This window comes from Ambystoma mexicanum, chromosome 5p, assembly GCF_040938575.1.
Source record: "Ambystoma mexicanum isolate Mex_15411 chromosome 5p, UKY_AmexF1_1, whole genome shotgun sequence".
NCBI lineage: Eukaryota > Metazoa > Chordata > Amphibia > Caudata > Ambystomatidae > Ambystoma > Ambystoma mexicanum.
The window spans coordinates 816,077,993-816,091,927 of NC_090930.1; the positions used below are offsets into that span (position 1 = coordinate 816,077,993).

Genomic DNA, 13,935 nt, shown 5'->3' on the forward strand with positions numbered 1-13,935 from the left:
GAATGAATGCATTCTGCAAAAGGGAGAGAACAAAACAAGGGATGGCGGCTCTGAGTCCTGCTTGGTATTGTGAAGTTTCATTATCTATATGCTTAACATCACCCGTTTCCCCGCAGTATCTCGCGCCTTTTATCTGTGTTCTACATCTGTCCGAGAGTGAGATACAAAATCCCCGGGAATAGAAACAGTAGGAAGAAAAGAAAAGAACAATAAAAACATTGCATTCTCTTTACCCCTTAGAAAGGAACTGCAAATGTCAGCCAATTACATATGGACTGCTTCTGTTGTTCCCAAGAGGCTAAGGCCACATGAAAGAAATAAAACCTATGAAGTGAAATTCACAATTAACTAATTAAAAGCAGATTGTAATAAAGAATGGAGTCCAAAATTAAACTGTCTGATCTTTCACATCCACAGATCTCTGCAGTTTTCTCCCAAATTAAAACTGTCCAGGTACAGCACAGATGACACAATATGCATCTGCCATGACATCACATGCAAGATTCACAGAATCTGCAGGCATCTCTTCAAAATGCATATTAAAGGCCTGCGTCATATGCGATGTATTGTTACTGCGGGGTGAGGGGCGGGCTGGCTCTCAGCGTTAGCCTGGATTCACCTTGGCGCTCTGCGTTAGCCTCGATTCACCTTTTTGCACACATCAATTGACGTGTGACGCAGGACGCTGGCTTTATGTATTGGCTAAGACGTGGCGAGGAAATGAAGGTAGTATGAACAGTTGGAGAGAACGCGTAGGTTCGCGCTCATTCCATCCACATTTTGAATGTGACCTTTTAGGGCTGGGAGTGTGCTGTTCTCAATTTGTCACAAATAAAGGAAGCTTTCTTCTTCATTCACACATTGCCTCTGCTCTTGATCTGCTCTAAATCAAAGAAATGCTAAATTTCTTTGAGCTAAAACACTGTAACCAACTCAACATTATGTTAAATGTTAAAGGTATTTATATCGCACACCATCACCAACGGAGTTGGTCCCCAGACGCTCTGGCGGGTCTGTAAACAAGAATGGGCAGAGTTGGGTTAGTCGGGGAAGAGGGATTAGGAGAGCGAGAGAGGTGGTGTACTGTTGGTGGCTTCAGCTCGGTATACACCGTGCGCTGTGCTTTGGTGTAAGTAATGGACCGGGGCGAGGCCATGTGTGCAGTTGCTGATGTTTATGTGTTGTTAGTTTGTTGTTGATGCAGTGTGATGAAGTGTGTGCGGTTTTCTGGTCGAGAGTAGGTTGTGCGATTTTTTGTGTGAGTTAGGTATGCAGAGATTTGAAGGTGGGGTTAGTGGGATGAGAATCCTGGTTCTGCCACATCTTGTTCGCTTTAAATTATATTACTAGTGGTGGGATTAGTTGCTACTATCCTTTCTTGACTGTCTGACTCTTGCGGGTTTAGCGTAGCGCATTCCCTGTTATATTCTAATGAGCTGTAAAACAAGTTTGCAAGCATCAGAGAATGTGTTCCCCAGGCTTCAGATCTACTGGATTTTGAATACAGGAGAAATTAAACAATGATTTGTCTCGTTGTAATACTATGCAAAATGACCATTTCTGAATTAAATTAACCATTTTCCAGCTCTTTAGCTCCCAGAAGTGTGGTTTTGCCTTCTGATGTAGCATCGTGCCGCCTATGACTGGAGTCCATGTGGCTGATATCCGCCCAATTCACCATTTTGGTTGGCTGCCATTTCACCACTTTGTTCATGGAATTTCTAGGGGGGTGGGCTTGGAGTAAGGGAAACATTTATTTTTCATTTTTCGAGTGGTAGAGCAGTGGTGGGAACATGGCAGAGGAGAATGGTTTTACCCCCCATACAAAATGAAGCATAAAATGCTGTGAAATGGCCACCTTGGTGACAGATCCCGTCAGACACCTGGTGTCTGCATAACATGACTTTGCTTCTATGAATCCTTTGCACGGGTTTTGTGAAAGGTCTTGTTATCCTATTGGCATGTCGGAGACAGTCAAGCTCTGGGATGAAGATTCTCAGTTCAAACCAAAGGCCCGACATTAAAGCAGGGGGTTGAGATCTAAGCTTTTGCGTATGGCGTCACCTAAATCGACCATATAGCTCCATGTCACTGGAAAATCTTGTTCTACTCCTCAACTTCCATAGAAAATGAATGCATTATGGGAACTGTAGGTTAACTTGGTCTCAATTGATCTAATTGGACTAGCAAACGTGGAGTGAAGGTAACATGACACCATCTTGTCGCACTGCCATATTTTCTTCTTGCAATATTTCAGTGCTAGTATATGGTACTCAGCATTGTATGTACCATTGGGCTGCTTGCATCCCACTAGTGTCTGATTGAGTCAATACAGACAAGATGCTGCTCAAGTATATACAAGAAGCTCTCATTAAAAAGAAAGACATGTGGTATTTAGAAAAAGCTTGGTGAGTGTGGGGCGGGGATAGAGGGGCTTGGCAGACGAGGTTAATGGTAGCTTACATCATATGTTCATTGTGCCTGTAAACTACCGTGATTTTATTGTGAGTCCTTAACACCCATTTAATATGCTAACCTTGCCTTCTCTGATTGAGGGTCTTTACCTGGGGGGTTACAACCTACATTGCCACTTAGCAGCATTGCCTCTATGGCAGTGGTCTTCAAACATTTTTGGCGTGGGCTCCCCCACGCAAAAATGCCAAATGAACAGTATGTACAAATGGCTATGAACTATTGTGTGCCATCACCGCACCCTACCCCCAGTATAGTCCCTGGGCTCCCCTACCTGCTCCCATCACAGTCGCTGGGCTAAATCATCCCCACTCCTACCCAGTCCCTGGGCTCTCCCCACCCCATCACAGACCCTAAGCTCTCCCCACCCTGCTCAATCCACTATCCCAGTGATCCCACCCATCCTGCTCCCACCACAGTCCCTGGGCTCCCCCCACGCCGTTCCCAATACAGTCTGAGGGCCTGTAGGAGATGGAGAATTTTTTAAATGGAGGGGCATACATATTTCACACAAAAAGTCCATAGCAACCGAGCGCAGCGAAGGAGCCGAACCATTCAACAGGGGTGTGTGGGGGGTGGAGACGTTGCGCCTGTGATTTTTTTTAAATAATGGGTTAAAATGTTGCATTTTAGAACACACTTTACAAAAAATTGGTAAAAAGCCTAATAGTTTGCAATTGACGCTTGGAGGCCAAGGGGGAAAGCATGGTATTTTTGACTGGATATCTATGATAGATATCCAGTAAAAAAAATACCATCCTTGTACTCTGGGCTCCACAGCACCTCAGAAGGAGAGCTGATTTTGGCATGTGGGTAGGGAGATTGTGCAACAAAAGGATTTTTAAAATGCCTTTGTTGTACAACCCTCCTTCCCCCTCATCCCCCACTCACCAAAATTATCTCAACGGACCAAACAAAACAAACACACACACATTCACACAGCAATCACTCTATCATTCATACGAGCACCAATCACCATACACTCACTCATAACACAAGCATATACACATCCATACACATATTTAAATAAAAAAGCAATGAACATAAACGTACCTTCTGTAGGGGCCTGCGCGTGGGTGCTGAAATGCCCCGCTCCAGTTTCTCCTGGTTCAACATGCATCAACAGAAGACCCCAATTTCTATCCTATGCCTCTTCCCTCACTAACCCTCCCTGCACTCTTTCTTACAGAGTCACTTGAGTACCTGGAGACTAAGCCAATGGTAAGGATGTGTAGTGTAAGACAACTTAACATAGCATGACATAATAATTACGTGCAAATCCACAGTCACCGTGCTCAGCTTTTGGAGTGAACATGCAATAGATTTTGTCTAAATCTAATATTGAATGTGCATTACAGTTTCCTCTTCCACTAGACAAGGAGAGAGATCTATTGTTCTGGAAAGCACTTGCAACAATTATTTTCCCAGAATCCTTTTTTGTCCAAGCAGACAAACCAAACTGCAAACTAAACTTTAAGTAGTGGTCACCCACCGCCGCCACACAGGGAGCCAAACACCTTATGAAAGTCAACAACACCAAGGACCTCCAGAAGCACTGGCAAACTACACATATTTAGGGTCTTAATGAGCTCAAGGGCACTGAAAATTCCATTACTGCTTGGGACTGTTGAATAGCTCTAAATGGACATGATAGATTTTACACTGCGGGTGAGGGCCCCATATTTCTTGTTTTTTGAAGCACTTAATGATGCTCTGGATGATCCACACAACCAGATCAGCTCAATCAACTGAAGGTTTCTTGGGGCATCCAGGAAGAGACGGACCAATCCCTTACAATCTACATGCTGGGCCACCCAGCCACCAACAGTATAACACTTCACACGTGGCAGCTATGATCCCAAGAACAGAAATGAGGGCCTGCAATTGTAGATTGCCAAGTGACGTCCATGGCCGACCGCCTTCCGAGCAGAAGCCGGATTTAGAAATCCCCTCCATGTTTTCTGGATAGCCACGATATTCTTTTTTTTAAATACAGTGAATCTAAATGTGAATTATTTACACAGTGAGTGGTATACCTATACGAGGCACATGCTCTCTATCATATCCCTTTGGAGATGTGACATACAAACCTTGATGCTGTGCACGCGGTGCCGCACCACAGTGAGCTGTACCTGAAGGGCTTTTCCTTTTAAGATGCTTGATCCTCCCTTCTCTTCCTGTTCCTTTCATACTTTCCTTGCTCTCCAACAGCTTGTGCCATTTATATGATTTCACTATTTGAAGCACCATATTTTAGCTAAACAAAGTTGATGCAGTGAAATACTTGAGTCAGGACTCACCAGGAAATCGACTGGCTAGCACCACCGGCCATTGTTTTTAAGCTTGCTTGTGCCATAACACCGCATTTTGGAAGCCACAACATCGCATACACTGCTGCGATGTTTGGAAGTTGCACTCAACCTATTTAAATCCCTCCTGTAATTACCTGTGAACTGTTGCTCTGTTTGTCACCCGCAAACAGAATTACCTAGACTTGTCAATCGAGTTGTTATGTTATGTTATATTATGTTATGTTATTTGGCATTTATATAGCACTCTATATATCATTGGTATGACCTCAATGCGCTTATGGGTTGAATACCCTCAGGGACAGTAGTCCAGGTCAGTCGAGAGAAAAGGGAATCATATTGTGCTTGGCTGCACTCAATATGTGAGCAGATGATGCGATTGCCTGATGGTAGCTGCATCCTAACATTAGGTGTGGTGGTATTCAGAGATCAGTTGAATATCTAAAGTCTGGAGGTTGGTCTCCGAGACTGGATTCCGGCGGCGTTAGGCCTGTGTAGGATGCTTATGTGTGCAGCTAGGCCGATTTCTCGTGAGGTAAAGCTGCATTCTAGCAGGATGTTGAGGTGTTCATGGAGTATTGTTTGTATGTGAGCAGCTAGGCTGAGTTGCAATAATTGAAGAGTCCTGGATGAACAATTAAGACTTGTGTCTGGCATGCTTCCCCTTCCTCAGCGGGAACTGAATTCACAAGCAGTGTGTGGCTACTTCAGTTGTGCACAAATATTCTGTTTTATTAAAAAGTCTACATTGTTAGATTGCATCTAACACAGCCACATGATTTACGTCCACTGCTATATTTAGCTCACTTCCCGATGGTCCCACACCATCTTGAATCAACTCTTCCACTGGCATTTTAACAAAATCCATATTGCGATCCCTCTTGCAGACCTGGGTTTGAATTACTTAATGTGGGAATCACTTAATCAGAATATTTGGCCTCCATTTTAATTACCCGCCAGTTCGACCCCTTGTCCCTCTAAACTATTTCATGGTGTTGCCAGTGCCACAGCAGCATCTATACTGAGATGTTGTCATCACTTCCTACACCATTGAACCAGACCCAGCAAATTAATCTGATTCATATGCGGGGGAAGAGCTAGTTAGCATTCATTTAAATGCCTCTCACAGCTGTTCCTGATTCAGCAGAATTCAGCTATTGGCTGGCTGGATTTATACGGATATCTCATCTTCTGGCACAGAGCGGTCTATTCCCAATTTTGCTGGATGTTTCCTAAGCGAAATTCGTAGTAGCTGCCTTGCACACATAGATAAACTGCACTGTGTCTTCCTCTGTTAGTGAAATAATGATTTAGAACAAAGAACACAAAAGAGTGTGGCTGAGCATGTGTCATTTGTTGTCACTCAGCGTGCAGTCGGTTGCAGAAGTCACAGTGTAACAACAATAAAAAGATTTGTAACATTGTGCCTATACAATGTTCACATTTGTTGTTTAGAAATCCCTGCATGTGGATTAACGCAATAAAATCACACAGGTGTGCTTGAAGACTGCAATGAACATCTATGAAGTGTAACACCAGACCGGTGGAGAACTCATATGCAAGTTGAAACTTGAAAAAATAAAAACATGAAAATGCTAGTACTAGGTAGAAAACTGCATAGGCAAAGGTGAAAATCCCACCAAACCACTTGCATGATACATCTGTACTTACCAGTACCCTGGTATGGATCATGTATGCAGTCGGTCATCACATGGCAGAAGTTCATTACGAGCATGGTGGTAGCCTTGCCTGTATGGCAGGCACGGCTACCGCCATGCTTGCTACCGGCACCACCTCCCGCGAATGGGCACTTACTGGCCCATTACGAGTTGAATGGGCCGGTAATTGCCCATTCGTGGGAGGCAGTAATGCCGGGTTCCCGATCCCCATTCTGCCCAATAGGGCATAATGGGGGTGGGGAGCATGGTTGCACCGGGCCCGTTAATAAAGGTGCCAGTGCAATCACGAGTTTCCCTCGCGGGTGCCGCACAGCCTGCCAGGGAAGACCTGGCGGGCTGTCAGGGACCCTCGAGGGTAACTCGGAATAAGGCGGTACGGTATGGACGGTGCCGGTGCCATACTGGCACCGTCCATACCATACCGCCAGGGTCGTAATGAGGCCCACTGTGTTGGAAGAGCCATTCCCTCTTTTCTGTATTACCCACTTTTGCCGAATAGCAATTTCGACTTATTTTTGTTTGTCACTTTTGGGGGAAATATAGATGGAATGTTTGGGTATGCTATATAGGAAGGGGGAGGACGAGGGACAGCCCCCACTTTTTGTGGTAAAAAAGCAGTAAAATTGGCCGAAGGAATTCTGCAAAATTGCCATACGGCAAAAAGAAAATGGGAAGCATGTTGATAAATCCCCAGTCTCTGCTGGTAGTGCAACAGTTGTTTATGCTGACAGAGGTTATGCAAAGCCAGACAGCCAGTTGCAGGGACTGTAGTGGTAGAGCAGATGTTGTGAGATCTTATGAGTCTGAGCAGTACTTGTGCGTTGGACACAGCATTTCCCCATATAGTGTGGCATCACCCAGCACGCCCGACCCCATCAGATGGAGCACTTGAGCAACTCAAGGAGCATGCATTGTGAAGCCCAACCCAGGTGGTGCCTTAGCCGTACAGGTATGATCAGCTGAGGAATAGCTGCTGCACTACAACATACAAAAGTACCTAGAGCAGATAAGGTGCATTGAATGGCTTTACCCCAAAAGGTGCATAAGATTGCTTGCAGCTGAACTGCCTAAGGCTGCTGGGGCCCATGTGGAGGAAGGCAGAGAGGGAGGTTACAGCCAGAATCAGATTTGTCCACTTGTCCCATGCCAGTTATCAGTTGACCTTGTCTGCCCTTTAAACTTTCTTGTGTCTTGCCCATTGCACTAATACATTGTCGGTACCTTTGCCACAGAACCTATCTTGCAGTATATTTTCCTCTTGCAAACTGGCAGCAGAGGACAGCAACAGTAATATGTTTCAGCAAAATCTTGATTGCCAAAAAGAACATGGGATCAGATCAGCACACAATCTTATGACACATTTGGGATTGGAAGCACTGACTCAGTCATGATACCTGTAGCAAATGTTGCACATTCGTGTGTAGTGCAACTTATCTGAAGGACTTTGACATTGGATTGAATGGTTGTGTTTGGCCCAGCTTGGCCGTGGCAAGGCTGCCCTACATGCACATCTTCTATGCATCTGCTGTGCAGTTGTAAGTGATCAAAGTGGTGTCTGTAACACCAATATCAGTCTCAGTACTCTGCATAGACATCAGAATTACATATGCATCCCCTTTGGTGAAGTTGTTTCATTTGTCTCCACATTTTCCTACCGCTGCTGCATATCACATCTATATTTTGTATCTTGCTAACTGAAATGCAGTTTTCAGCTTATTCATTTATTGTTTGCTTGTTAGGCGCTTATACAGCAAGTAAAACACTGTTTCAAGGAGCCCACAGGCTGTGGCAGTGAGGGGGCCATGGGAGTGGAATACATTACATAACACAATAATGAATAAGAGCAGCAGAGGGAGAAGGATGAGGGACAAACCTACTATGCCTTGTGAGTATTCAGAATGTGCAAGTGCAGCAAGGAAAGGGCAGAGGGAGTAAGTGCTGGGGAGTCCAGGCTCATGGATGAGCCACAGGTGAAGGACCTTTTTGTTGTTTTGCTGACATTTGCTTTCATACAAACTGGTCAAGTCTCCAAGGACTTAACCATGTGAAACCTAGCACGTGTATTTGCATGTGCACCCACACACACACGCAGACACACGCACACGTGCTTCTGACATTGAAATAACCAATAGCATTCATCAACACTACTTCTGCATGGAGTTTTCAGGCAAGCAGAGCAAAGGAGGGAATAGGGCACAGTGCATCAGCAAGGTTGCATCAAAGTATTAAATAGAGATCAAAATGAAAATGATAGTTAAGAAATCAAATAAAGGTGTGATACATTCTGTACAGAGACCATGCTGGCATAACGTCTGCCTCAGCAGGACTGCTGAAATGTGTCACATGGTGCCAGAGTGTTGAGACCACAACACATTCCCAGCCCAAAAGAAACATGTCTTAGCACCTTAAAAATATCCACATTCTTATATAGCTTATTATAGACATTTAGCTACTTCTAGGCATGTCTATTTTTAGCAGGTACGGCAACTGAGGCCCAGAGAGATGGGTGATGTGCGCAGGATCACACAATCTGGTCTCGAGGGGAACCTGTCTTTAAAATCCTTGTTCCATGATTCAAAAGCCAGGGACTTCACCTATCCATTACAGACACTAATAGTGACACTGACAACTCAACTGTACAACACAGCGTATGTATTGGTAATTGTTGCTTTGAAGCTCTGGCAGTCAGACCCCGATGGTACACAGGCATATTGAATGTTGCGTATTATGTCACGGAGCCCTGCAGCACTCTGTTCATGCAAGCTTGGATCTCATAATATATTGCTATTTGGTGTGTGCTTGCTCTGAACTGACCAATCGCCTTTCTGTTTCCTATCTGAGCTGGTGAGGATCTTTGCTTTCCGTTCTCATGTTATGCTTTCTTACTTATTTGCTGTCTGTTTGTACCTTTTGTTCTCTATTCACCTAAACCACTCCTCGTAATTTCTCACCACACTTTAAGAAGCTAATTGAATTGATTAAAATACAATTGGCCAGAATGCCTGACATTACATGTATGTTTGTTTCCCATTTTGTAAATATTCTAAACACGTACATTATGGTTTCAATTCTTACCTAAGTGTTTGGTAACTAGGCTAGTTAGCTGTTATTAAATAAATCTAAAAACAGTTTAATTTTACTATGAAATCGATTTTACTTTCTTGTACTGAAATTGTTATGTTTTATTTCCTGTTTTTTCTTCACTTTATGTTTTTTTCACACTTTGTGTGTTATGGCATTTAAATGTATTTTTTTTGTTGAAATAACTATTTCAACAAAAAAGAATGGCTGACGGTAGAAGCACATTTTAATATCTGCAAAAGAACGTATCTTTTTCAAGCAAAAAAACGAAACGCCACAGACATCATATTAACGTTTCAAAATGTAGTGCAGTGCTTGATTTAAAAGAAAAAATAAGTGCTGGGGCTCAAATATTTTCTAACACATCCATAACACGTCAGGATGGGCAACTCCTCGCCTACTGTTGCCACCACCCATGTCTGCTGCCCATGCTGTCAGCATATTTGTGGTTAAACTGCAACTCTGACCGGCTTATTGTGGTTGACGGATGTACTCAATACGGCAGATGTGTGATTTACAAATGCCAATCAACTTACACATAAAATAAAATACTCCTCGTGTCTTGACATGAGACACATGTTTAAGTTTGTCATTCAACACAATGATCATTTACATTTTGCTCTGATTCTATAGGTGTTTATTATGTGACTGGCAGTTAAAATAATAAAGTTGCCAAAACACCACAACATAATGAAACTGAGACAATCAGTGCCAGGGCTCAGAAATAAGTGGCAGTGCTGAGCCCTGGCGAACACCCCCACAAATTAAACACTGATGAAGCGCAAGTCAAATAGAGACATAGATGTGTACATTATAGAGGTTTGTGTATTTGGTAAGAAGATGCATGTTACATTTGAGAACTTTCTTTTATAGGATTAGAGATATCTTGGGATGGCGACAGTTTTGTGGAAGTCATGGCAGCTCCCCACCTCAAAGGCAACCTGTGCGGCCTGTGTGGGAACTACAATGGGCATAAGCGAGACGATTTGATTGGGGGCGATGGACATTTCAAATTTGATGTCGATGACTTTGCGGAGTCCTGGCGCGTGGAATCGAATGAGTTTTGCAATCGACCGCACAGGAAGCCTGCCCCAGAACTATGCCAAGGAACTGTGAAGGTGAAGCTCCGGGCACATCGGGACTGTCAGAAACTGAAGACGTGGGACTTTCAGAGCTGCCACTCGACTGTGGATTATGCCATATTCTACCGGTAAGTGAGACCTGGCTGGCAAAGCGCTGGCAGACGATCATTTGCAGCACATTATAGGAGCATGTAGTGGGTGCCATTCAAAATAGATTAACCGCAGGTAATATCTAATGACAATTCGCAAGTGTGGATATGCAGTAATGCTCGATATATCTATTGGTTGTTTTATGATGCGTAAAAAACCTTAAAGATCCATGGTTCTCACTTGGTGCAGGAGGGTTGAAGGAACCACAGATTGATGCAGACATATCTTAAGGCTCATGGCTCCATTCCCTACAATACAACAATTAATCCAGGGACTCATCGCACATTAGGAAAGAGGATTTTCCGACTATTCACCAAAGAACCTCTTTTATGCAAATAAGCATATGCAACTGAGGGTAAACACATTTCCTTAAATACACGTGTACTCCATTGAGCATAGTTGAAATACACCTTGTCTTGTTTACATGGCAACAGGACCATATGTTAAAATGTGACTTTGATATGAAGAAAGGGGGGGATCGAGAGTAAGTGCAGATATGTAGATGCCTCAGAGCCCATCAACAACAGCGTAATGTTCCCTGTAAGCATATCATTACTTAAATAGGGCTGTAAGACCACACACACCCTAATAAATGGTTATGTGTTATCCCATATAGTTACTGTTTTTTTCTGACGGGTTTCTCTCTTATTGCAGTGCTTAATGAGTCTTGTGTTTGTTAAATGCTAATAGTGTAACCCTATTTGTTCTATGTATCCACTTCATTATTTTCAACTGAAACTGTACTTTCAATTTCCATATTTGTTATTTTGTCTTGTGTTTTCTTTTGCTTTAGTCTGGGCAATGCCAGAGACTATATCCTTGGCATAGGTAATGCATGCATGAATAACATTGTGCATAAGCCCCACAACGGCCTACTTAAACTTATAGCTTACAGATGTCCTGATACCACTGTCCCAGCCACTAACCCATTACATTGGTCAATCAATTATTTTTCTTGGGATGCCAAATGGATTAATTTCTACTCTTGAATTGTGGTCCAAGACCTTATAAGGCTAATAGTCATTTCCAACCAGAGCAAAAGGTTCTTAGGTCTGTTCTTATCTAAATAATAGCATAGCCGTCAGGCCCGGCTGAAGGTGTGCGGGGGCCTATTTCAACATGATGGTTGGGGGCCCCCTGCTTAGAGCGAAAACAGTCTGATGCCCCTGTGGGATGTATACATTACAATGGAGACAACAATATAGTTACTAGCCAATTATCATGAGATGGCCAGCCAGAAGGGAACTTAAACACTTAATGCCCACTGAAGAGCTCTAAACCCTTCTTTGTCAGGAAGTGGCTGTTGTGGAGGAACCAGTGTAAGAAGGCAATGAGGTGATAACACTTCTGTATATCACTTGGAATAGTAAATGCAGCCAAGAACACATTTTAAACCCCAGAATAAAAATAGATAACTTAATATATTGCCATGTTACAAGACTGCTGAGTGCTGACTGGCAACATGGGGGCAGGTTCTGAGCGGCCCTCCTGGGGCTCGAGGCTCCTTTCTTTTGAAAAAGTTGAAAGGCCCTGATACCATCCTTCATAGCTTTGAACTGATCATTTTCCAACAATTGTATTAAGTGACAGGACGAATAATATTGTTTTCCACATAAGTAGTATGCATAGCCTTGATACTCCATGGATAGAATCACAGCTAGGAGAGAATACATTTCATAAAGTGTTACCCAAATACATTTCCAAGCTTCATTACCATGAGTTATTCTGTCCATTTTACCCAGGACCTTTCAGGCTTTCATTGCTTTTCATTACAACTCATACCATTTTTTATCAATTATTTAAGTACAATTCGTCAAATTCTCTGAATCGTTTTATGAATCCATTTGTTTCTCCTATCTTTGTTACTGAAGCCACTCTCAATGTATATCCACCTGGGGGAGGGGGGTGTCCTAGTACGGTTCTTAGTTGAGTCTATCATGAATAATCTGTTGTTTGTGGATCAATTTCAATAATCAGCTCCTGCAATAATTAACACCACTGATGTTCATAGTTTGCTTCACTGGCGCTGCATATTTCCCCTTCATTTTGCCCAGTTTCCATGTTTTGAGACATACATAAGGGGGATGGGCATACCATCTGCAGTGTTACTGAAGCGGGTAAAATAGCTAACAGGGTTGAGCACTCGCTGATGCAAGCTGTGTATGATCTGCAGGTCACAGGTTTGAATCCCTGCAAGACCAACTCCGCCTTTCATCCTTCCGAGGTTGATAAATGAGTTCCAGTTGGTTGATAATTGTATGCACATATGCTCTATGTACAGCGCTTTGGCGGAAGTGGTATATAACTAACAAATCATTATTCATGATTGAGCAGCATTATACTACATGCACATACAGCTTCATAGAAGCAATCCTACTGTCGCTATTGTACCCATTCCACTATTATCAAGGATACTCTCACCTCACCAAGCTGTCAGGCTTTGCTCGCTCCACAGACAGGTAGAAATCTATCCGATTAATTATGGGGCCCAATCAAACGTATGATGTCATGGAACGCATTGGGTGACGGAAAAGGAACATTATAAGCAGCGGGTGATTGGAGAATTGTTTGACAAGACATGGAGTGGTGAGAAATGTTTTTCAGTCTCACTCTGTTCAGTAGGCGCCGCATTGCTGTGGAGTTTTTGGAAGCGAGGGTGGAGGTGCTCTTGCAAGCAGTGTGTTTTGAAATGCATTCTGAATTGTATCAGAGATGGGGCGAGTCTGGCGTGAGGAGGGATTTGTGTCATTGGGCCTCATTACACAGACGGCGGTAACCATAGCGCTGTTAGCGCCATGGTTGTCGACGGTATTTTACCGAGTCCGCCATGGTGAATGGCGGAATTACCGCCCTATTCCAAGGTGTGTGGGGGCGGTAATTCCCCATTCACCATGGCACTTCCTCATTCCCTTTTTTGCCCCCATAGGGCTCAATGGGAATGGGGAAGGCGGTAATTACAGTACCGCAAATTGTGGTAACGTAATTACCTCCAAGGTCCCTTTGCGGATCCCATCCTTAACGGCTGGTAAAACCAGCCTTTAAGGTAGGGCCCCACAAAGGGACCTCGTAGTAAGGCGGTAAGGGTTTACCGGCACTGGTACCCTTACCGGTACCGGTAAACCCTTACTGCCATCCGTGTAATGAGGCCCATTGTCTGCGAGC

General features: G+C 43.6%; 1 protein-coding gene across 1 annotated transcript in view; it reads left to right on the forward strand.

Moving 5' to 3' along the window:
• BMPER (BMP binding endothelial regulator) overlaps positions 1 to 13,935 on the forward strand; it is a 501,081-nt gene that overhangs the window by 383,673 nt on the left and 103,473 nt on the right. Inside the window, exon 13 of the mRNA XM_069613241.1 lies at positions 10,415 to 10,751. Coding sequence (XP_069469342.1) covers positions 10,415 to 10,751 — 337 coding nt within the window. The remainder of the gene's footprint in view (positions 1 to 10,414; positions 10,752 to 13,935) is intronic.